This window comes from Larus michahellis, chromosome 1 (assembly GCF_964199755.1).
Source record: "Larus michahellis chromosome 1, bLarMic1.1, whole genome shotgun sequence".
In the NCBI taxonomy this organism is placed as follows: domain Eukaryota; kingdom Metazoa; phylum Chordata; class Aves; order Charadriiformes; family Laridae; genus Larus; species Larus michahellis.
In genome coordinates this window covers 33,439,503-33,466,275 of record NC_133896.1, presented here as the reverse complement: position 1 = coordinate 33,466,275, position 26,773 = coordinate 33,439,503, and the positions used below count along the sequence as shown (strand labels likewise).

Sequence of the window (26,773 nt, the reverse complement as noted above, 5' to 3'; positions counted from 1 at the left end):
GCTCTCCACCACAGTCATGCTGATTCTTTTACAGTAAAAATGTCTCTAAAAATAAATTCCCAACCTACACTTTGCTAGGTGAGCATTGGTAAGTGGCAAAATATTTCTAACCTATTTGCACAGCATTCAAGAATCTTCTGTAAGAAATCTTTGCATGGAAAAGTTTTGCATTGGAAAACACTTGTATCCTGACTCACATATTAATCTTTTTGCATGCATGTATGAATATCACTTCGGCATGCAATTTTGGAATTTTGTGCTCAGCTATTTTCAGGCTCGTTCATTCCTAAATTGGTGAATTGCATTGAAAGGTTTACTTACTCTAAACAAAACAAAAAAAAAAAGGTAAAAAAATCTAAAAATCTTTAAATAACAGACTCCCAATAATGCCTTTAGGCAAAAGTATACATCTTTAGAATAAAAGAGAGCTTTTTCATTTTTTTAGAAATAACCATACATCACTTAAAATTCCTCTGTCTCTACAAATATATCTATATAGGTACCGATTCACAAACAAACACAACCAAGACACTCTAAAACATACTGTCCATTCCTCCTTTCACAGAATACCCCTACAGAATGGACAAGGTAAATATCTCAGTGGATGTAATTGCATCTTGTCTGAATAATACTGAAAATTTCATGCTAATTATAATGCTTTAACACTAAATTTAGTTGAACAATGGTAACTTGGAGAAAGCTGTGGGTGCATTCATTATAAAAAGTTCTTTTCATTAATTTAGCATTTTTTTCTGCCATCTGGTACAGCCATAAGTAGTTATTTATACATTATTCAAAATGATCTTTGAATTCTTGAAGAATTTTGGACTGCTAGTTAACTTTTTACAGCAAGCATTCAATGTTTTATTCAAAATAATAACTGCGTAAATTTGCTGTAACTGGTATTTTGGCTACTTATTTGAGCATGAAGTTCCCTTCGGTGCTGAAACTACATAATACACAGTATTGGCACAAATACAAAAAAAAAAATAAAAAATGCTATTAAGCCCTGTCTCAAAACTTTGCACATTGTTGCTCCACAGCCAATAAAAACATTCACTGCAAAAGCTGTAGAAGAGTGTAGTGGGAAAAAGCCTTAAAATGTATTTCTGTGAGAAGGCTGAAAAAATTCTAAGACACTATTTGTTGTTTACCACTAAAAGAAAGTAAAGTAAAGTAAAGTAGGGTGTTGCAGCTATTACCAAGCAAAAATCCTGTGGGTATTCTGACTAAAGACCTAAAGATCTGGCACAAAGATTCACAGAGAGAAGAAACAGCAAAAGTATCTGAGTAATCAACTGGAAAAAAGATAGTAAAGCAAGGAAGCCTTTAACCTCCTCAGTATTTTTTGTAGACTAAACTTCCTTTATCAAATCTTTAGAATTTCTCCTCCCTCCCCAAAGTTACTGTCTTTTTTCCTGTTGAGGGACTAGAGATGAAGGTTTCTTCATATTATGAGTATTGCGTAGACAAGACTGAGGATTTAAGTCCAAGTCCACAGCAAAAATACTGACAGTTTCATTTTAGATTACCTCAAGTAAGTATCAATTAAAATAACGCTAGTAACAGGAATGAGATGCGCTATTGCTCTTCCATCTTAATTTGTGTCCTTTACTGTCTGGTAAACTGAATACTTCCAACCTCTCCATGACATCCAAGGAGATCAAAAGTTTTTTATCAAACCAGTAGATTTTCATCCATTTTTCTTTTACCAAAACATACTTCTTTTTTCTAAAAACTCAAAGACTCTTCACAGCTTCCATTTCACAGCCAAAATGTTAAAACTCTCTAGTTTGGGTGAAAAAATCATAAAATTTTGATCAAAAATGCAAAATGTTCAGATTAGAAAAACATGGTCAAATTTTTTAATTGAATGAAACATTTAAAAGTTCACATGTACAAGCACATCTCTTAATCTGCTGATTTGTAGCGTTATGACCATATCAATTAACAGGTGTCACCTATGAGCCAGATATCCTGTTCTAAAAAAAATGCAGTAATCTTGCAGGTTAATCACTAAAGCACAGTTTTATTTACATCACACTTACAGATTCTTGTTAAACAGGCCTGGAACACATGCAATTGCTGAAAAATGCAGGTAATTTTTTTTTAAATGGACACATTTTTGTTACGGTAATAGTTTTAGGGTGATTGATGGTTATAACATCGGATAAAGCAACAGGGAGACAAGCATTATCACTTGCAAAACTCAGACATTTCTATAAAAATTTCTGTGCTCTGATTTTTCAAGATGACAGCCAAATTTGTTTTACAAAGGCATGTACTTTGCGGGAGGGACTGCAATTGAGCTTAAATAAACTCAAGTCTTATTTTCTCTGAAAGTAAACCTGGTCTTTCATTTACTTCCGTTTTCTCTAAACGATGAAGAAAACGGGTAATTCAGATTGCCCTCTCTAACAAAAGCAGTTTAACCACCAGCATTAGGGCCATGATCTGGCAAGGACTACCTCAGGTGCTCAGTTTCATCTACACTAGTAGTCACATTCAAATGCGAGGCATTAAATGCGCTCAGGGCCATTGGAAAGGCACTACAAGAGACTATTATCCCAGGTGTTACCCTGTGGGAGCTGAAAGCATAACACGGGCCAAATCTGCCTGAGTCATATCAGCTGCTGCTACTGCTGCTGCCAGAGCAAAGTGAGCGCCTACAAAATTTCTTCCTGCAATTTCCAATTCCTTCTCTTCTCTGCCATTGCTTTCATGTTCAGCGCTCTCAATCACAACTGCATGCCCTCCACTCCAGCAGCCTAACGAGGCTGGGGAATAAGCTGCCTACCCATCTGCTGCTACCACCTACCTCGTTACTGGCAGAGATGCTAGGGACAGGTGGGTTGATAAAAAAAAGAGAATACAGCAGGAGTACCTAGAGCAAGCAAATGTCTTGCTAGAGTGACAGCTGTGCTACATGTTTTTCCATTCCAGGTACTTGATATGTTCAGGGTTTTCAGACAAAATGAAGAAGGATGAAGTGTCAAGAAGCATTTTCCTTCTTAAAACACTGCTTTTTATGGAAGTGCTCCTTATTAAATTCCTATTTATTAAAACTTTATTTGTATATATGTGATTAAAACTTTATTTTTATATATGTAAATGTCCTCCTAGGAGCTAAAAGTAAATGGGAGAAAGAAAGAGACAGCAATGGACCAGCTCCTCAGCTACTGGAAACTGGCAGTAGTTCCTCTCAGACTGCCCTGCAGAAGTTACACCACAATTCTAGTTTCATCCCTGGCAAAGGAAAAACCTCTTAGTAGTCCAGATTACAGCTTTACAAATTTCCTAGTTTAAGGTGAGAAAAGATGACCTGAGGATCTGATTTCCTATTCAAGAAGACACTACACTCTACCCAGATCATCCTGGCAAGCCTATATCCCAACAGGCTTCAGGAAGTGTGTGGAATAATTGCTGGAGGTGACTTAGAAAATACAGTTATATTCACATTTTAAAAAGAGGCACAGCATTGAAGAAACTTCCAGGGTGGAGTGCAGCCAATATGCAAGGAATGTGTTCCACCATAGTTCCCTAGGCCGCATAACCTGCAATCTTAGAGTCAGCAGATTCTAAGGTGGAAAAAACCGGCATGGAGAGTGGCACAGTGTCAAGATACTGTAGCCAAACTCTGTGCATCAGCGCAGGGGAGGGGAACTCATGGTACTATGAACACCAATAAACTGCATAGTTGTTACCCTGATCCAACATTTTCTTATTTTTTGTAAAAACCATGCCCTTAAGTTGAACTTTGCTCATTATAATGTTGTTATAGTACCAAAACACACCTCAATCCTACAGGCTACCTGCCTCCAAGGTGCAACCACCCCTCACTGAGTCTGTGCTCTGAATTTTCGCTAGTCTATACCTTTACACACGAAACAAGGAAATTTTACACCAATCATAACAAAGGTATGTATAACTAGAGTGATTCAAGCTCCACCCGAAGGGTAAAAAATAGTATAAAGATGGCTTAAGAATGGAGAGATGTTAGGGAAGATACCATCGCAGACAAGTCAGGATGACACTATCACGAACCACCGCTGACTCCTGGGACCAGTTGACAGGCTGACCCTCTCTTCTCTCCCATAGAGACACCTATAGGGTGAGATCCGAACACTTCGTTATACCGACTGCTTCCCTGGGAAATCTAGAAATCTCTATATAGAGTTGTTGTATGCTACTATATTACTCAAGTTGTTTTATGCTGCTATATTACTTGCACGTGCCTTGCAGACAGTGTATTATCACCAGCAATCCAAAAGAATCTGCCATTCTGTTGCTTCAATAACCTGCACTATTCATTAATGTAGCCATGAGAGTCCTCATTGAATGAGACCAAATGCCTTAAATCTGGGCGTGCTAGTTCATTGAACGTGACTAGACCAAAAATGCATCGCACTATTGTGCGTCTGTCATCGTGATAGTTCAATACATTGAACACGATCAGACCTATAGTGCTGAACTGGGCATCACTCAGAACCTAAGCCCAGCTGCCCCAAGCCCCTCTGATATCTGAGGACAAGCTGGAATGCAAGGGGGTTTATTTTCTGATAAATTCCTTTACCCTTTAAGGAAACATGGTGTCTTCAGGCTTCCAGCCCCCTACATTATGATCAGCCATAGACATATGGCCCCACAACATGAACTGCAAATACAATCTTGTGGCTGGATAACCCACTAACTTTAGCCCAGCTTATTTTTCCCTTTGGAACTCAACAGTCTGGGTTAGAGCAAAGCATTTTTCAGTCTTCAGGAGACTGAACTCATGTGTGTCACTGTCAAAGAAAACAAGACACATAGGCAGTAGCAATGCTGTGGTTCCTGAACTGGCAAGAGGGCTGACGGAGCAGAGTATTTTCAGACAGACAACGCCACAGTGACAATATCATAGCGTGATTAGGGAAGACACTCTCAGCGTTTACTTGTCGATTCAATCCAGAGTGGCATGAAATAAAAAAAGTAATTTCATAGACATTTCCTGTGCCTTCAAAAAGGAAAAAAGATGTCAGTGACTGCCCACAGGATGGGTAAAGGAAAAATCTGCCTTGTTATTGTATTTGTGATGTAAACCAAAACACCTAAAAAATGGCCAACTTTACCATCAAAAATGAACAAGGTAACATTTTCTTCATGAACTGTTTTATATACAGTTCACATTAATACAAATGTATTAATTGAAAATTTTATGATTTTAAATTGTGGAATTCTTTTACATTAAACAAGCATAATTTTTCTAAAAATAATAAACCAAATGCAAAATATGTAACACTATAAATAAACTTTTGCAGAAGGTATAACTACATCATGCCGTGACCAGTTTATCTAGTCAAGTTATCCCTAGCACTGGGAAGGATACTTATTTGGGAGGAGGAAAGGGGAATCAGTCTGTACAGCCCTAAGACATTTCCAAAGTCTCATCAGTGTCACCATGGCAACACCGCAGGACAGCTGTGTCACAGCCACAGGGCTACTTGCTCCTCCGTCTAACCCAGGGTTTGAGCATGACCCCTTTGGTGCTGGACATGCCTTTTTCTCTCGCAAGCTTTTCCTACCGCAGCCTCCAGCATCCTTTGAATTTGCTGTTCTTAGCTAACAGGTCTGGATGCGTTCAGCACTTACAGTTTTTCCCCCTGGCATCTCTGATCAGTGACAACCTTCTTAAAACCAGAGTCATTAATTTTAGCAATACGAAAAAAACTCTTAGAGAAAGGGGGTTTTACAACAGTGCTACAACTATAGTTCTTACCTCAACACTTACAACTACCTGAGAGTAATTCAGGCAGCACACATGACAAATACCTAACTCCCAAGCTGGGTCCTCTGCCTATGCCTTGACAAAGAACTGGAAGCAGAATTGATTTGTCACTTGAATCTCTGTGTTTTGGCCTTTGCTCCTAAGCTACCTAAAAGAGTTTACAGGAAAATGGTTTGGCCTAGTAATCTTTTTTTCCTTGCAGTTCAGTTTTCTCCACCAACTCCTATTAATTTCAGTCATTCTATCAAAAGGATTAACATTGCTCTCAAACTGATCAACCTGTATTATGGATACTTCATGACAACTGAGCTCCAACTGTGCCACAGTTTTTTTGGCAGCCTGTGATCCTGCTGACCACAAGGTACTCCTGGGATGTCTTTATGGATACGGGAGCTCTTTGCTATCCTTTCTACATCCATCCACCCTGGGATCTATGATGATTCTATGGAAGTTGTTCTGTGATGTGCAAGACCTATTTTGTCCTCTGTCTGCACAGAGTGTGGTTTGGGGAATGAATTTCTTAGTCTTTAAAGGATTTGGGATTTCAGAATCATCATCTTTTAATTACATCTAAAATAAGCATTTTCTTTGCTTTGCCATTTCCTGGCTTAGGAGAAGGAAAAGCTTGCTGAAGTCTACTTTACAGTAGAACCAATATGGCAGATTTAGCACATGGAACCAAGGGGTATTTTTTCACCAGGTGTTATCACTGAGAGTATGTTTAGCTATAAAGGTTGAAACACCTTGAACTAGGTTGGAAATTTTTAAGTAAACTTTAATTGTAAAGTACTAATGCTGCCTCAAGAGACTTTTCAATTACAGTGACTTGGAAAACATGGTTTCTTTTGCTGATGTGATCTCACTAGACACCTGTGCCTTAGGATCCCAGACGGGATGACAACCTGCAATAAAAAGCCTCACTTGAAGACACTTAAAGACTGCAGCCTTCTTCATTCTTGGAGCAATATTTTACATCCATAATTCTTATAACTTGTATTAAACTTTCTGCCTCTATATACATTTACATAGTGGAAGCCTGTCACAGCCTATGCTGTTTTTACATATATTCTAAGGAAGTCCCTGTGTTCAACATACTGTTTGGGAAAGACTCATGATGGCCCGTAAGGATTAGTCTCTGATGATGGCATAGAGAACTATGGATTTGAAACCTTTCCTTCTAGCAGTTCATGAAAACTTGAACTTTACAAAGCTTACAGTATAACATAATTATCTTTGCCAACTGAGTAGGGACAAATATTAAGCCCTTTTTTCTAGCTGAGAGCTTGAAACAAACAAACAAAAAAACCCAAACAGCAATAATTTAGGATTTGCCTTATGGCATGACTACAGTATAAATACATCAGTAAACCAGATATGCACAAAGAATACATCAACATAAAGCTCATGAGACATATGGCTGGGTAGACACCACGATGAAGGTGACACAGGGATGAAGGTAGTCTGGAGGGCTAATACAGATCCATAGCAGACGTTGCAGTTCTGTAGAACAGTAACAGTGGTTAGGAAAACACATTCCTGTTTGTTCCTAAAACTTGCTCTACAAATTATACTAATGATGACTAATCCTCGACTCATTAAAAAGCAATCAAACAAACTAAAACACAGAATCCTGAATAAGATGTAGCATAAAGCCTTCAGTAAACACACATTTCCAGGGACACAATAATCTGTATGTAGCTGCAACTGGGGAAAAAGGAAAAGGAACAGTAACTAGTTTGGATAAAGCTATTTAACAGAAAGCTATTATTGTGACTTTTTAAAATGTACGTAGCTGTTTCCTTGTTTCAGCTTGTTAAACAACTTGCAAGACCTCTTTACATGCATTTGTCAACTGAAGATTGTTTGTAATTGGGTCTCAATTCACTAAATCACTTAAACAGAGTCCTCTTCAAAATGAACCTTAACTAAAATCAATTAAAAGAATATTTTTTATTGCTAAGGAATTTCTGCTATTAATGCAAACTGTGTTGTAATTTTACACTTCTGTGAAAGAAATGAGCAATAAGAAAAGACAAAAGTACACCAAAAAGATGTACTCTCTCCTAGTGTTTTACAAGAATAACTGAAACCCTTTGACAGCACAGGTAATAAATTCATGTCAAACTCTCTCCTGACACATTCAGCACTCAAAGACGACAATCCCGACAAGTTGCATTATTGCTATAGTAATGTGACAATTAGCATCAAAGAAAAAATGGTTTGTGTCTACAATTTTAATGACACTTTACAATGTTGAATAAGGATGCACCTGAACATCCTTTGGTCAATTGAAAATCACTTCAACGAAGACAAGAGAGCTGACATTTGTGAGAGAAGCAGTCACAGCTCTGATTTTTGGATGTCACATGAAAAATACGTCACTGTGTTGTAGTTTTAAATATCAAAGCATTATTTACTAATGCAGGCTCCCAAAGGAGAGAATGGATTTCCTTTAGGCAATATATTCTCCAATTAATTAGTTAATAATTAATTAATACAATTAGAAAAACTTCAATACATCTAGATACTGACTTAGACTATCTTCGTATGTTAAGCATACAAAATCATAGAAACAACAAAAATATGGGACAGTCCCTGGACATTTCAAGACCCAGAATTCCTTTAAAAAAAGACAGGATAAATTAAGGGCTGTAAATTTCGTCATGGCACAGAAAAATCCAGAGAAAAAGTTTGATAGAAAGGATCCCTGTATACTTCCATCGGATTTAGCTTTTCTACTGTTAAAATGCGCCCTTTGCTGCCACCGCGTGGGCCTTGCCACACAGCACTAGGAATGACCACCACTAATTCCTTTTCCATCTCTCTGCAATCCTCTTCTTCCCATTCGATTAAATGAAAAAAAAGGTTTCCTACTTGCATTTACGTTTCAAATACAGCCTTAAATAAATAAGCTCTGTTCCTTATCTGGTAGGTGTTACACAGCTCAAAATCACTGCTGAAGTTCAGCTATCTAAATGACACTAGTTAACAAATAAACACACAAGTCCCTCACTCTTTAAAGAAGCATTTGGTGGTACTTTGATAAAAGACATACAACACCTACACTTCACCCTGCTTGTTCAGATACCACAAAGTTAATCGTTGTTCCAAGAGTTCACTGGGTCAGGAGCTAGATGGGACTTTAAGCAGTGGCCAGAGTTACTCTATAGATGTCAGGACAGTACCTAAGTACATATATGTGTGTATATATGTAATGTTTATGATTAAAATAGATGATGCTCTGATATAAAATGGCTCCAGGCTGCTGGGCAGGTGACATGGGCATTACAAATTAAATACGTGCCCTTGATTTGAAAGTGTTGAGAAGTGTCACAAATCCAGGCCCTGGACACAAGATAGGCACTTTTTTAGCTGTGAAACCTTCCATCCACACCTGCACAGCACATTTGTACTAAGCACATTTACATGAACCTTTAATGTGCAGATAAAAGTCTCTCTTCCTGTGAAACCATGCTGGAAATGCACACCAGGATGCCTCTGGTAATGGGGACATACAGTACTGAAACACGGAGCAGATCACAACGATGCCAATCAGGCCTCCAGGAGTGGCTGTAGTCATGTGCGGGAAGAGGACACTGGACACATCTACAGGTTTGGCCACTCTACCACACAAGAGATAATACAAGTCTGAGGAGGGAACTACTCTCTTTCCACTGCTTTTGGCTTTTTGACTGAGAGAGATCTGCATGTGCTTTGAAAGCCAAGATCATTCTACAGTTATCATTTTAAAAACCTTAACAGCTCTCACCAGCACATTACAATCCTTAATTTTTAATGAAATCCAGATCTAGTTTTTTCAACTCAAGCTCCAAAATAGCAATCAGAAATGGCCAAATATAGGAGACAAAGTGCAGGACAAGTATCTCACGGTCCACTGGACTGCCTTGAGACAAGCCTTCCAGGCATCCTCTACGAAACAGCAGAAAATACGAGTGTGCTCACTGGCACTATGCAAAAGCTGCTAGACAGTTGGCTTATCTACCCAGGATTTGAATATCCTTACCACACATTGCCACATCTTGAAAAATGAAGGCCATGAGTCCAAAGACAAGGGGCAGAAATCAGATCCCTGGCAAGGTAGCACACAGTATCCTTTACAAGCAACTAAGGGAGGTCTTCAGGTGAGAGAGCACCATGGAGCTTGGCACCTAATTGGATCTGCATGCTGTGAATTGGGAATCACTGGGAAAACCCTTAGAATTCAATAGCCCAATACTGCTCCAGTTTCCCCCAAGCAGAGGACCACTCTGATGAGGTTTGTATTTATTTTTTTTTTAATCACACAATAACATAAAACATTATCATAAAATTATGTTATTCTCACATTGTCCTTGTTACCATTCATTACGCGAACTCCTGTTTTTAAAATGCTTTAAGAAAATCTTCAAGCTAGGTGGCAATGCTGACCCTAGCTTTCTAGAATTTCCCTCTGCAAAACAATTTGCTTGTTTAATCCTTTGAGGGCTTTACTTGGCATGCTGGGCTCTGAGCTTCTTTTGCACATACTAGTTTTGGATTTGCTGTAAATGCTCAACAGCACTCCTGCTTATTAAATTTTACTGCTTCTAATAGAAACCTTGGCCTTGGCTAATGTTATTGGCCTTGCCCAATACCTGACTGCATGTTATTAATAGTGTCCCACACAAGGTATTATAAGCACTTAAATGACCCAATTCACATTTCCAAAGACCATTAAGGTACTTGAAGAATGATCTCCTCCTCAGGAGTGTATGAACAAGATGACATTGTTCAGGACTGGGTGGGGGACCCCAAGCACAGCCAGCGGCACATAAGGTTCCCAGAGGGGCTGTGCAGTAACCTCCCTGGACAAACACACAGACAGACAGTCACCTGGCCACACTGCAGGGGCCTGGACCCCAGGCTGCATTCATAGCCCTAACTGTGTGACTGCGTGCAGCCACTGTTCATCATCGTGTCTCCTGATCACACCCCTCAGCCTCACCCGGTGGCCACTGGCAATGCTCTGGTTCAGCTTCCAAGCAAACTGGTTTCCCCTCTTCAGAGCACTGGTCAAAGAAAATGTTATGATGGAATGACAGGAGTTGATAAGACACTTCTGCAGAAGGGAAACCCACAAAGCAGAAGCTGAGTACAACAAGAGAGCAGCCACTATCTTCTTATTCTCTATAACCATAGAAAAAAGCTTCTATTCACTATATGCAGGCTTGCATTGATGGAAATAGCACTGAGTATGAATTAAGACCTCCAAACAGGCTCCCGCAGCTGTTGTAAGACAGATAAAAGAAGGAGAGATTTTTTTCAGCCATGTGAGGGCAAAGAATAGCGCAGAGTAGGCAAAGTGACAGTGACAGATGTGACATAGAGGGCCACTTTAGGCGGCAGCGAGCCTCTTCACGAGGCTGCCTGGGCTCGCTGTGCAGAGGACCACTGTGTACAGGTGTGATGGACCGCAATGTGACAGGCATGGTACATCTGCTCGTGTGCACAAAACCATCACGAGACCCATAGCGTGACCAGCAGATCCCCAGGCCAAAGTATGTCACATTGTGTTGTATCAGAGTCCCTCTCATAATATACTGTATCGCCGGCTCATGCAGACACACACCTGTTGAGAAGATGTAATTGGAAGTGTCCTTCTTGCTACATCAAATACTTGAAATTCTGGATTACAGCGGAAATTCAATGGCCTAATTCCCACCACACAGTTCAGCCCCTGGCATCCCACAAGATAAATATTTTTTTCTGATCCTCTACAATTGGTTTTGCTGTGCCCCAAGTATTAAAACTATTCCCAAATAAATCTTCTCTCCTCATCCGAGCATAAAGCACTACTTAAGGCTACCTCGACTTTTGCAGGAACAGCTTTTTCTGCCCTATTCTTACAGCGGCCTCGACCAGGCCTGCTCTCCAGAGGGCTGCTGCTGTCTTCTGACTCGCCCTGGAATCTAAACCTAAACCTGAAAAACGGCCAAATCTTTCCTACCTTTGGATCATCTTCACACGTATCCTCTCTATTCCACGTCTTTCTTGTGGAGAAGGACCAGACAGACCCAACATCTCGTTCCCGAAGCCTGTGCCTCAACCCTGCTGGGCCTTCAGACAGTTACACAAATTTGGCCTGACGTGGGCCCTCTGCCCAGCTCCGCTTGTGCTTACTCTTTTCAGGGATGTGGAACAGTAAGAAATAATAGCTGCAGACCATTCTCCGACAGCTTTTCAGACATATTTCCTCACCAGACGTTCAGCCCTGACTACAAGAGCAATGATCTAATGTACAGTGGGTCATGGCGTAAACTGTGAAGTCCCTACAAGAAAATGCCACTGAAAAAAGAAGAGGGACTTAAAATTTAAAAAGATACATTCCAATCTGTCACAAAATGTTCAGTTCAAATAGACACACAATTTTCAGTTCAGTCACACTTTTACCCAGCAAACAGGTCTATAATATATATTCCAATACCAGCAATTTGTTCCACTTTTGGTCTTCCCAGCAAACTACAGTCCCTACCATTACCCTTTTTCAAGGGATACGTTCACTTTTTTTAGGTTTGCCACACTAAGACAGATGTGAAGTGTCTTTAGAAATACTTTTTAAAAAAAGCCCAAATCTTGGCAAATGTAAAATACACCATCTTAGAGATGGTAACATGACAGAACTTTACAGCACTCCTGGCACGGGTTTCTCAAGTCCTCAACAGGATATTGCTTCTGCTGTGGCCATCCATGCTGGCGTGCACATGCAACACACATGATTCTCCTATGAAGAGATTTTCATTGATAATACCAAACACATGACATGAAGAAATGTGCCAGAATCACTCTCCTGCCAGCACACAGGGCAAGCTGAATCAGAGAGAGGACAAGGAGCAAACACAAAAAAAAGAATATTTTTCCCTCAATCTTGTAGACAGTAATTGTAAGGCTTTCGTAGCCCTTGTCTTCTGGATGCTTGTGTTTCATAGGAATGCATAGGCATGAAGGTCAGCTTGTCTCTACAAAGACTGTAACCTTCATGCAGGCAGACTCTGACCTTTCTCCTGGAAGCCAATCTCTCTGATGTCAGCCATTTCAGTAAGGCACTGTGGCGAAAGGCATAGACAGATGTGTTCTTTTGCACAGAAGTACAAACGATGAAGCAGATAGCTTTCATGAGGATTACATTTACTCAGGAGAAAATAATCAACTCCTTGAAACACTTTATTATGGCAACATGAAGTGGTTGGCTTTGATGATGTTTGTTGTAGAAACCCCACTTTTCAAAAGTACTATTCTACCTCTACCTTTCAGAAGTACATTATTCTACCTCAACTTTGAGAGGACTGATCAAAGGGTTCTGTCTGACTGATGCTTTTACATTGTGCAGTCTGAGACTGAAACTGTTTTTTCAGTATCCACTTGCTGCCTTTTTGCTGGAATGGACACCCGAAACAGCTGTAACAAGCCTTCAGTCCACTTTGAAAAAGGCAGTGTGATTCCTTGAGCACGGCATGGTCAGCTTCCAAAAATGACCACAACAAATCTAGGGCTGGGGGATAAGCTCCAGGAAAAGAGAGGCTTCACCCCACAGAAAGCAAGAGGGCAGACTGACTGACACCAGCTATCTTCATACTAGGTTGTGCCTGTTTCCATGAACGTGGATGCTGATTGCCACGCAATCTCTTCAGAGCAGCTAATGGAAGCTTGTAACAGATACAGGGAGCAGGAATGTTGACAAGGACAAATTAAGTCTGATTTCCAGACATGAGTCAACCTTTCAAAACCATTAATGCTTTGTCTATATAAACTGTAACAGCTAGTTATAGCTTATGGAGCATTAGAAATGCCAAATATAAATCTTAACATAATAGCAATAATAGTATGACTATGTAAATAGGGAAGCCAGAAACCTGCAACCCTCCCACCCTCCTCATTTCAGGGATGATTATTCTGCCTCCTATTGGGCACCTGTTCACATTTACCACATACTGTGATTGTTTCCTAAAACATTCCATGATTCTGCTGCTTTACCTGCCTTGCCTGAATCAATGCATTTAGTCTTCATGTCACAATCTCACGACTAGCCCAGCTGATCCGCAATTATGTTCATTCAGTGACACCCAGTCTGCCTCCTACTCATCTTTTGTTTTACGACACATTGGTAGTAAGACTTTATACACTGCATATTTTTGTTGACTCACTTAAGATCTGTAACACACCACATCAGGGCCCATTAAATAACTCTTCATCAGACTCAGTTGTTACGGCTCTGATATTCTGCTAAGAACAAGCCATTCAATTATTCACACTGTTCTTCAACTCATATATACATCTGGTTTCTTACTCCTTGCTAGAAACTCTTCAGATGCTATTTTGCCTTTCATAAACAACATGACTGTGCATTTTTGTCCAATGAACTAATTTTGTATATATTAGATGACTAATAATGTAGGTTTTCTCTTGAAAATCAACGCATGAAAGTGGTATTAATTTTGAGATAATAGGAGAAAGCATAAAATTAATATAAAAAGCTCCATTCAAAATAAATCCAGACATAATAAAAAGACAGCTGTTCATCCTTCAGCCGTAACTTTGCACTGTCAGAGCACTTTATGGGGAAAAAAAAATAGGTTTTTAAGAATATGTTTGAAAAACTGGATCAGCAAATACTATTGTGCATAATCAAAATAGTACCATACTACACATTTAATGTTTGTGTTTTGAGTGTGAGCTGCCTCAAGTTTGGATGTTTCATTTTCTTTTAACTTTAACTTTGAGTTTCCTGAGTATGCACAATAGTAATGAAACAGTGGCTATCATTAGTCTAGGACCCCACTCTTTATAACTGATACTTTAATCCTCTTGGCTAATTAACCAGATAAATTACTATTCTACCTAAGTTCAGAAAGCAGAGGAATAAAAAACGATAGTGAATACTACTATGTTTACACTTTGGTTAGCTGTTGTTCGCTGTAAAGCAGCATAATACAAAAAAAATTCCAGAATATGTTCTAGAGCAAAAGAAACAAAAAGGAACTCTGTAACCTACCTCATATTTCCTGCCATAATGAGGAACAGATTATAAATGTGAGAAAAAATGAAGAGGAAGAGGATGGTACTGAAGAACATCGTCATCCAAGACCCGTGGTCCTCTCGAAACATTTTCAGACGGAGCAACTGACCTGTGGTATGAATATTATGAGGAAGGATATTTTAGTCAGTCAATAAATACATATTTACATGATAAAAAACCAAAACCAATTTTTTCTTATATCCAATTATTCCACTGTGTACGGGGAGGGCAGATCTAGTATCATGCAGCCAAACTACTCTTCTGTAGTTCAGCATGAACAGATATTAATCCTACAAAATACAAGGTTGCTTCCAATAAACTGATGAAAAACTGGTTTGGGCTCTTACAATCACAATCCCTGGGGTGTAGGTCTGATGGAGTCCACATCATGTCTGTGACACCTGATCAAAATGCGGCTGTGGTTTTACATACACTACATGTGATTCTATATGGTGTTTAAGCAGCTTTCAATGTTTCCCTCTTTCAGCCATTAATATCTCTACCCACTCTGCTCTCCTGCTGGCACAGCAAGCTGAGCAGCCATGCACAAGTGAACAAGAGTGGGGAACTGACCCACCTAGAAAAAAAAGAAAATTTACCTTTTTTTGTTTTTTCTTTCATGTGAGTAAGTTCCATCAACCTGCTGACCTTGAAGCTCAATGAACAGTAGTGCTGCACATCTGTGCAAAAATGGGAAGGAGAGACAGACTGGAAAGGCAGCCGCCCAAACAATGACACTTCCTAGAAATTGTTACTTCCTAACACTCCTAAACAAATGCCACAGCAGGGAAGATCTCACTGAATTAGTCTAGACCTCACGTCAAGAGCCACTTTTTAGTGATATTTGAGCAATATTTTGAGAAACAAGTCTATTTATAAATTCTGAAGTGTCGTAAGTACCTCAGGCTGTGTGAGATCCATTATTTGCTGCCATTTATTTCACAGAATCAGAGAATGGTAGGGGTTGGAAGGGACCTCTGGAGATCATCTAGTCCAACCCCCTGCCAGCGCAGGGTTACCTAGAGCAGGTTGCACAGGAACGCGACCAGGTGGGTTTTGAATGTCTCCAGAGACGGAGACTCCACCACCTCTCTGGGCAGCCTGTGCCAGTGCTCTGCCACCCTCAAAGTAAAGAAGTTCCTCCTCATGTTTAGGTGGAACTTCCTGTGTTCAAGTCTGTGCCCATTACCCCTTGTCCTGCCACTGGGCAGTTTCAAATTCTACTAGAGACCTCCAGTGACATTATGGACAAATCGTTTACACTCTACACTCAAGTCCTTGACCCACAAAGGGGAAGACTATTATTATTCCCTTTCTTACAATGTAGATTTTTGCTACATTATACCACAACAAGTCCACAAACTAATTAAGCCTGTAAGTGATAACATAAAAAAAATCGTATCACAAGAGAACAGACCTTACAGCCATACCTATGATGTAATTATTATTCAGTTCCTAGTCAGGTATGTACACCAGATGTTGTCACTGCATCACAGCGAACTAAACATTCCCTAGAGTATTTGAGCCATGATTGTTTCTCATGGTAATGCTCTTGCCATTTCACAAATGTAATATTAGAAGTTTGTCAGAGCAAGATTGATTTTACTGTCCTATCCTCAAAAGTCTTACTTACTCAAAAGTCTCCCCATCCTGCTTTTTGTAGCTTGTACTTTGTTTTAATGGTTCCTCCTTTTTCAAAGGCTATTCACTTGCAGTGATTAATAATCTAAACTGGAGTGGGTGAATGATGGAGTAAAGGTGTAGAAATACTTTTCCAGTGCTTGACTCCCAGCAAGAACAACACCTAACATCCCAGATGGGATTTCAAAAGGGCTTTGTACCAACAGACAATATTTAACGTGTTTAGTGTAACAGAGTTGCTACAGTGGTCATTTTTACCACTAAGGTAACATCAGAAAGACTGATCAACTACCTAGCAGTTTATTAAACTAAAATTTGTCAAATGCTGAGTTATAACGTCTCTCTGCAGTACATCAAAATAACCTCCTATAGTCTTAATATTCCTTTACCATTCCTACATAAAGAAAAATCTCAGTTCCTTATGCACATTTTTTCTGTATCCTGTTTTCAAATGTTACACACTGAATAAGAAATCCAAAGGAAAAAAAAAAGAATGCAACAATAACTCACTAATAACGGTATTTTTTAAGAGATGCTGAGAAAGATTGCAGACCATTACAATTCATTTCAAATGCTAAAAAAGGTTACTGATTCATACATCATTTTCCTTTTCACGTCTAAGAAAGGTTTTCTTGCGTGAAGTATTTTAAATATGTCCACTGACGTACATTACTTGCTCCCCTAACTTCGTTAGGAAATCAAATTATGGGCCTGTGCAGAATCTTGTACAAAGAACAGTGGTATGTCTTGTCACTTGAAAAGAAGCTCTGCTTACTCTCACCATGGGTGTTAGGTGAAACTTTTGTCATGTCTTCTTTAGGAACATATTTTTCCTGTACTAGCTTTCCTTCTCTATCTTCTCCTCTTAACTTTTTCTCTTTGTCCTGATGCATTATCATAAACACAGGAGCTCCTCACCTGTTTCCTGTAACCATTTACCCTTTTCACCTGCCCATACAATTTAATTCTATCCAATTTCCAGTCTACTTCCAAATGTCTACTCTCACCCCTCTTTTCCTCTTCTGAATCTCTCCATCTTGTCCAACCCTCTCCTTTCCTAAAACAAACATATCTACTCTTTTTTTGCATTGTAATAGCCTCCACACTTGCTTCTGCAAGAATCCCCTATCACCTTTTTGTCTTTCATCTCTAAACGATTTAGGCACACTGTTTATTCACTGGCTGGAGTATTATAACTAACAGAGTGTCATTGTTTTATCACAGGTTACCATAGATCGTCTATCTTTTTTCCAGATAGAATTTTTCTTTTCTAAAACCAGGTGGACTTTTTAAAGTGTTCTTCGATTGTTTGGAGTATTGAAAACCTCACCAGCGGAAGAGATGGGAATTCACTTTTGCAAGGCATAGAGTGCCATGGCAGAAGCCAAGAGGGATAAGGAAGACAACTGATAATTCACGCAGTAAGGTGAAGGACATAATCTAATGAGAAGATAGTGCAGTCAGGTGCTAGAAGATGTCAAAATAGGGAAAACAGAAGGAAGATGAGGAGCTGGACAGGAAGTGGCAAAAGAGGCAATATAGCAGACTGAGAGGTGGAATGGTCTGGGATGGAGGCAATCTCTGGGAGCTATTGTTGAACTGCAAAGTCCAGTTTCAGCATGAATTAGGGCTGGACACAGGGAAGCTATAAAGTGCAGGAAATTAGTAAAAAGTGAGGTGCTAATTTAGGGAATGAAGTAGAAAAATCCCAGGACTGGTGCATGCTGCTGAAGACTGGAGATGCCCGTTTGGGACAGGAAGACTGGAGGACGTGGAGCAGACCTGGGCTTCAGGCTGAAGCGGTAGGTAGGATTTGAGCTCTGGAGTAAGCAGGTTTGGAGGACAGGAGTTCTGCGACAGAGCAGAGATTTTTGGAACAAGGTGGGAACCATGGGGCAGGAGAAGTGATAAGTAGGTAAGTGGTGTGAACCAAGCTGCGCGATGGGGCAAGAGCAACATAGGTCCACGGACCAGTCTAGTAGTAGGGCAGCAATAACAAGGATTCTGGCAGTGAAGAAGCGGAAAGACAGGGAAAGTGCAAACACACATACACATGCCCCAAGCCCCTGTACGCTTCTCTTTCACTGCTGGAAACAATGACAGCCCCAGGCCTAGCTAGACTGGGGATGTGCAATAAGTCTGTCCTTCCCTAAAAAGCAAGCAGAGGCTGCTATGGCAATAGCAATTTATCCTTACTTACTGAGAGGAGGGGCTTAATGATAAAAGATATCTCCCTTGCAGTTTGATCTCCCTTGCTGCCATTGCATATGGAATACTACCGACACCTTGGATTAAAAACAGTACTCACAAAATAGAGTTGTGATTTTAGAAGGTCCAGATTAATGGAGAGGAAAAGCATAGCTGGGCATCTGGACTTCTGTAAAATAGATAATTCCAACCTTTCTAAAACAGGTAAGAGAAAGATTTATTATGTATTTATTGCACCTGTATTCTCCAAAGCAATATAATTTTCCCTATTTAGCTATTACACACCGATTAGTACATACACATTCGTATAAATTTTGTATTTTTGAAGTACTTTTTCACAAATTTTGTCTTTGATAGGAAAATTCTTACACCTTAACTATCCTTCTACTGTAGCTTATGTTTGCCATATAGGACTTCATTAACTCTCAAGTAAATACATGAACATTATTTTCTGATGAAAGAAATAGTAGCTTAATCGCAATACCGACTGAGTCATTAAGAAGAAAGGAATTGGGTATTAGCACAATCTACTTACCTAATTGCATACAAGTACTGCTGTATATTACTTATTATTTGCATTGTATTAGTATGTATAATATGCTAAATGCAGTTGAACTAAAATAAGTGAAATGCTCCACTTAATACTCACATTGCATTATATATCCTTTCACGTCAATTCAGTTGAATGTAAAAAGGGAATGCATGAGATGATTACCTAACAGGTAAGATGATAGAGCAATAATTGCAATTAAAGCCTGATATTTTTATAACAAAACCTAGGACTCCCTGTATAATGCCTTATTAATTTGATAAAATGGGATAAAAGGGTATGCTTTCAGAGCACATGTAACAGAAATATATTGGTGTGTGAATAGTCAGAAATTTGGAAAACCTATCTGATAACTGGAATAGATTTGTATTAGATTAAAATGCAGTTGCAAACAGGCAAACAAAATTCTCAGAGTAATTCCAACAAATAGAACAGTCCATGCAAAATAGAAAGCAAGAAGGAGCAAGGGGCAAAGAGAGTAGATAAGGAATAAAATTACATAAAATACACTGTTAACTCAGCTTAATCTTTTTTTTTTTTTTTAATTCAGGCCAAATTAATCACTTACGAGGACTTGTTAAAAATGTCAAAAAAAAACCCACAGGTATGACAGGGAGGAACATGGTTCCTAGGATATATTTGCACATACAAAATTAGATATTTTTTGAATTAACAAATGTGCCAAACCTAATGGAACTTTGCAAATACAAGCTAAATGCAATATGAATGACTACCAACAATAAACTGTGAACTACCATTAGCTATATACACAAACCAGTGACACGTTCTTAGCTCCAAAAGAAGTTTCCTCAAAAAGTAATTTTTTACTGAAACAAGGTCTTCTATCTACTCCAAGACTTTGGCGGCCAAATCACGGGTACAAGGGGAACACAGGGTAGCAGAGACTTCAGGATTTAGGGCCCTGCAACAAACCAGGCAGTAAATCAGCTCATCAGCTGAAACCCACTTGACTTTCTATAATAGTGTGCAGACACTGCTGGGGACAATGACAGAGGAGCTTGTAGATACTCATTGTCAGAGAGTCACATATCTACGCCATATTTCTTTCAGGCCCAGGAGAAGAGACAACCCAGTAGGTAGATACAAAAACTGAGTCAATCAAGGTGGTCACTTTGTAAAAAACTAGAACTTTTCTAGCATCTTTAGATCTAAAGCCCGTAAGATGGCTAGATTCATTAGACTGCTTCTTACAAGAGAAACATAAAATTCTTACCCATGAATTTAGCATGCTTTCTTGTCTTAATTATGAGTGATGGAGCCCATAAACTTCAACCCTTTCCTGGGCATATGTGTAATATTCTAATATCAAGCCCTTTATCAAATCAGAGGTATTCCTTTAATTCTGGATGCCCCATTATGTGATTGCTCTTTCTGCCCATTTAATGTTCATGGCCATCTCCATCAGTGGCTGAAATTGTTCAGATGAAAAATTAATCTCAATAAATTGAAAGTGATTTTTTATCCTTGAAAACCCAATCCTACTTTCATCAAAGTCTCGCAAGTCTGTTCTTAGTCAGTACTAACAACATATGCAACTCCTCAGCTCTCACAGTAAAATGTCATGGTGCTGTTCCTCATTCTGCCACCGCTAAGATGTGCGTACGTGTGTTGGCTGGCTTTGTTTAAGAATACATGGACTTAGCAGTGAACACAACAACATTCAGAAAAATAAACTTTTCTTAAACTACAGATGCAAAATTTTGGACTTGAACTGTGAAGATGACGTAGTCCCATCCTGTAGCTGGAGTTATTCTGTTGGTGCTAGGATGGTAGACAGAAAACTTGCCATTGTCTGATACAAAGAACTATTTCACTTCTGAAAATCATTATAGCACATATGCACATCAGGACACCGGGGTAGCTCCAGTGGCCTCAGGATATAGCAAGGCATGCTGACTGTCTTCCCACATGCAGTGAAACTGGGTCCTGATTGTACCAGGCTTCAAATTCTGCTGATGGAAGACCACGAGTTCTTGTTATAGCACCAGGCTGGGGTTGGAACCCCTTGTGTTCTCTTGCTTAGTATGTTACCTCAGGAAAGGTTCTTTTCATTTCTACACCTCTTCCCCTGTGTCCACCTGTAAGTCACTCACATCAATTACAAAACACACTGTTTCAAGAATCTAGTATTGGCTACAGCCTCAAAGCTCCACTATAATACAAAGAATGAATAGGAGACAGTAAGAATATTTTAGAAAATTCAAATACGAATCCCAAGGTAGACACATGGGAAATCCCTATACAAACACAGACATATTTTATAATGACTCTCTGAGCTCCAAATGGACGTTACCCAGCTGTGCAGTTCCAGCCCCTCCAGCTACATAACTAACTTCATATAGCTCAACCCTGACTGCTAAACTGAAGGTGATGAAGAAGATAGGGGATTTATTAGTTCAGGTCTGTAATTGCCTTAACGCAGTTACAAGGCTACACATCCAGGCTTTATCCAGACAACTTACAGCAAAGTGGAGCAGGTGGCGCATCTGCCTGCCACCCTCCATTTAGACCTACCTGTAGTCCTTTTCCAGGAGCTTGATGAGATCAGGAATCTGGCATTACAAGTCCCTCATGCAGCAATGGCCATGCTATTTGTAGCCACCTCAGGGCTTACTTATACTGCCAACACAATTTGGAATCAAGTGCCTAGTGCCTTCATTCATAATCATTGAAAAGGAAGGCAGAAAAGTAGGAAACACAATTTAATTCAAAGGACACGTGACCTCTAGCCAACAGGATTTTAGGAAAAGGTAACTTTCCTATACATATTCAAACCCCTTTTAATTGAACACATTATAAGGAAATGTTACTTAACTGTATTGTACCTATTAGGGCGGCTAGATTTTAAAGAATTTACAGGAATCTCTTATAAAATTCAGCTGAATAAAAAAAAACAGACAAATTTTTTTGTAATTTTTTATATTCACAAAGGCTATGGAGAAGAATAGGGAAAGAGCAGAGCTACCCTAGGTTAAAGTACAGTGCTTCAATGCTTAACAAAATACATTTAGAGAGCAAACATTCCCCACCTGTGAAATACACTATGAGTGGAACAGATGGCTTTCTATCCATATTCACTTTCTGGAAAGTCATTTGACTGCTTTTGTTGCTGAGCTTCTAGAGAAAACAACTTTCCTTCCTAATTTCGTCGAGTACAGTCTGAACTAGCTTTTTATTCAGTTCATTGGTGAACTGAACATATAGTTTACTGCCTTGTTGAACTATAAATTTGCAAAGCACAATAATGCAGTCTCTATTTAGCAGGTCTTCACTGTAGCTCATGTTTGTTCTATTTTGACCTATGTCTGTGAACATACTTTTGGAAAAGTCATATTGTATTAAGGCTGATGTGAAAGCAAAACATTACGTTTGAAAAAAAACACTACTATCAACTTTATGGTTGAAGCTGTTTGAAGATTTTCACGGAATCAGTAACATTTTGAAAAAAGTCCTTTCTTCCATTCAAAGTGTGGTTTCTACTGACTAAAATTTTATCTTGTCATCCTATCAAGCACTGTAGTGGACTCTGACCTATAAATGGCTATTTGGACGACCCTCATACAAAGCTGCTACTTGGACAGACCTTAGAATTTGGCATCTGCTGTATCATTTGGACAGAGGGTCTAGAAACATAACAAACTGCAGTTGGTGACAGCTCAATCTTGCAGAATATTCCAGCCTTTATTCTGTTTTTATTAGGAGTACAAAATCATCAAGATTAAACGTTAAGACTTTACAAGCATAAAAACCTTGCTTTGAAAAATACACTGCAGAACTATAATCCAGATACTCCATAATGGGCATTGACACCTACTGGGCCATAAAGAGTGAGATAAAATGAATTCTCTCTAACCCTACCATAAGCACAATGCTTTTGGCCTAGGACATTCATTTACAGAACAAAGTCAAAGAACAAAAAAAAAGCAGTTTTTCCAGCGCTTTAGATGGAACGGTTGCTGTGGCATTCACCACAAGCAGCATTTCACTCTGATTTGTTTTGACGCTGTCTTCTGGATCTCACTCACAGCCCACTGCACAGCTGCCACATTACACATGTCTCTAGGCCCAGTATGGGTACTTAAGGCAATTAAAATAAGGGTGGAAGAATGTGGGCAATTACTGTCCTCCTGTCCTCTCCTCTGCTTCTTCCAAAGACAGACACAGATACATTAGTGAGCAAATGGACACTGCTATTACTAAGGATGCATGCTTTTTTTCTCTCATCTATCATACACTACACTAAATATTAGAGAGGAAAGAATATAAAGGTTTGGATAAAAGTTCACGAAGATATGCCTGTGCTGGCATTGTAGAGTATTTAGTGCCAAGTGTTACCTACTTGGAATTTACATTTTTTTCAGATAGAGGAGAGCCTGTATATCATACCATATTCTGCATTCTTTTGCCAGTTCAAACATACTGGATTTAACTTAAAAGTTTTGAATTTTAAATTCAACACATCCAATTCAATTTTTATTTCAAATGCTGTTGATCTCTCTTTTCCCTTCAGGCATGCTCCATGGAAAGACGATGAATGGTACATGCGTTATTTTAATTTGCAACAGAAATCCTAAGCTGGAGTGGTACTGTTATTTGCTGATTCTGGTTTGCCTTTTCAGTTTATTAGCAGGATTTCTGGGCAATATACTTGCACTACGACATTATGCATACTGCATGAAGACATGGACTACCAATACAATATTTCTCTTTAATTTGGCACTGTGTGACTTTACTTGGACTCTCATGGCACCTTTTTCAGTATATTATAGTCTCCAGAAGATAACTCTCTATTTCAGTCAAGGATTTTATCAGATCATAAGACTATTTTTTAGTATTAATATCTATGGAAGTGTCTATTTCCTGACACTCATCAGTTTTGACAGATACGTAGGTGCTGTCCATCCTATCACTTCATTAACGTGGTGGGACAAAGGAAAGGCTGTGTTTTGTACCGTCGCGGTATGGATCTTCATAGTGATTGCATCGATGCCGGAGATCTACTATACAGTTGCAGTTGGAAGAAAACAAGGGATCATAGGCTCCTCGGATGTCACTGAAGGACATTTACAATTTGCAGTGCCATTCACACTCTCCAAGATTGTATTGAGATTCCTAATTCCAGTCACAGTCACCTTTACATGCTACATGTTGACTCTCAAAGCATTACTACAACTGAGTAAACGTCAGCAAAGAAGGAACAGACTTGTTAGACCTCTGTTACTGATTTCAGCCGCTATGATTGTATTTGCTGTTTCTTTCATACCTTATCATGTTATGATGACAGTGATACTAATTTACAGAATGAACTGTCAACTGCCCTGCGGGAACATAAGCACATTAAGTGCCATTTATGAAGTCACAGAGATCATCTGCAGCATCAACAGTTGCCTCGACCCGATCATTTTTACAGTAGCAAATAAGACATTCTACCAAAGAATTAAAAATATAAGGTGTCATCCCAAATGCCAGTGCTGCTGTTGTCTGACAGGAAGGGTAAGGGACATCAGTCTGTCCCCAAGAACAATGACTTAAACACCAGTCTACGAAGACACGCATCTCCCACTGCCCATTTGGCTTTGGCTCATGAGACCAGTTTAAAATTCGGTCTCCTGTACTGTGTAACAATTTCTTGAATAAGCAAGAATACACAGCAATGCAGAGTAAAACTTAATGTGAAAAGAAACACTAGCAACTCCTAGCCTTACAGAATTGGCATTTTAAATATTCTTGTCATAAGTATACCTTAATTTATTGTGAAATAGCACTTCTTTCCTGTATGTACATGCAAAATGGAATAAGCAATGAAGAAAGGTGGCTACTTTAATTCTTGGCCATAAAAATATAGTAAGATTGAGAGCACACAGTGTTGAGGAGCCTTCTTATAGTTTTTGTTAATTATTTTTTCAGCTATTTCTAAGTGCTGCTGTGATTAGACTGTGCAATTAATAACAATCATGATGCTTACAGCTGAACTTCTTGAGCATTTGCAGAGAGGCTTTCTACAAGTACTTCATTTTAATGCTGCCTGCACTAGAGTTCCACCGACACCGCCAGTGGAACCTCATTAACCTGGGTAAGTGCAGCACATTTCCAAAAACAAACAAACAAACAAAAACCAAATAGTAAGTTAAAGTCCCTGAGCACAGTCAGAGCCACAGTGAACCTGTTCATGAAGCAAACAAGCATGGATTGAAGAGCTCTAAGTCTTCCTCCTGGCAGCAGGGGTTCCAAACCGATAGGCAGGGCACACTGGCAGTGTCCCCCAAACCCTGGGCAATTACAGCTGTTTCTCGTAAGTGTTCTATTTCAGGGGAGTGTGTGATTCTGCCATGAACTCTGAAGTCATTAGCAGGGAGAGGAGTGCACAGGAAAAGTTCTGAAATACACAGGTGGCTGAGCTGCAAGAGTAAGAGACGCTGCTACACAGGAGCGCTACTTCTCCTGTTCATTTAGGGCCTTAGCATCACAGTTTCAGGACAGTCTAAGGTAATTAGTCTGCAGTACATTTTAATCATTACAACAGCACAATATATAAACATTTGAACATCCACCTTCAAGAGTCATTAAATATGCGTTCTTTCCACACATTGTATGGGCAAAATAATCGTGTTCCTTAATCAGCCACCTGCTGACCCACTTTCTTGCCAAGTCCCACATGCTACCTTGTTAATTATAAACCCCCATGCATCGGTGAGCATGTTAACTTTATTTTCAGAAGTTACTAGTGACAACAAAGTACTTTTAATATACTTTGTACAGTGTCTTAATTCTTTAATTTCCATAGTTTGAATATAATTTTCTCACATGGCTCTATGTGAAAATAATTCTATTCTACATAGGTATTAAATCTTTCTTGTTGTATGTTTCAATTATGTTGAGTAAATATATATGCATATATAATATCTAGAACAATGGGGTTTTTTAATTGTCTATAACTGGGACATGAAATGAAGAACCAGGTCCTGATAACCTGAAACACTTTATACGTGTTTGGATGTAGTAGCAAACTCACAGGATCTCAAAGGATGATTGTGTGCCTATATTCTGTGCAGGGGAGTTATGTACTTATTCGCTGTAAATGCTGCTTTTTTTTCCTTTGATAATTTCTTAATATTTCCATTTCTTTTATTTTAAAAGAAAAATATTCACCTTTTTTTTTTTTTTATGCACGAATTGTCTACTGGAAACATGTCAGGGTTATTAACGATTCATTGGCTTCCATAAGAAAGAGTGCTTTTTAATCCATGAATGGGCACCCATCGGCAATTACCTACTATAATATACACTTATGTCTCAGACTGATACAGAAACAATGTCAACGCTACTTAGCGACTAAGGTGCTCTCAGCATGAAAAAGGATAGAACAGGAGAGATTACTGTGAAACTCTGGGCTAAATGAGTTCATTACTCCCACTGGATTGCACCCAAGATGGTAAACAGTAAGCTATTCCAAAGGCAAACACTTGCCATTTTTATCTTTCAGTCTCTCTTTAAAGGTACAAATACACTGTTTCTTTCTCCTTTCTCCACCCCAGCA

General features: G+C 39.1%; 2 protein-coding genes across 4 annotated transcripts in view; one reads left to right on the top strand and one right to left on the bottom strand.

Annotated features, from left to right (window-relative positions):
- The window catches only part of TMEM117 (transmembrane protein 117), a 221,175-nt gene that overhangs the window by 168,283 nt on the left and 26,119 nt on the right, over positions 1–26,773 (bottom strand). For all 3 annotated transcript variants that reach the window (XM_074567222.1, XM_074567137.1, XM_074567317.1), the window contains exon 3: positions 14,793–14,925. In XM_074567222.1, coding sequence (XP_074423323.1) covers positions 14,793–14,925 — 133 coding nt within the window. The remainder of the gene's footprint in view (positions 1–14,792; positions 14,926–26,773) is intronic.
- Positions 18,800–24,768, top strand: LOC141738002 (P2Y purinoceptor 1-like). The gene is made up of 2 exons (XM_074573031.1): positions 18,800–18,869; positions 23,747–24,768. The coding sequence occupies exons 1-2, from the start codon at positions 18,800–18,802 to the stop codon at positions 24,766–24,768; spliced, it is 1,092 nt and encodes a 363-aa protein (XP_074429132.1).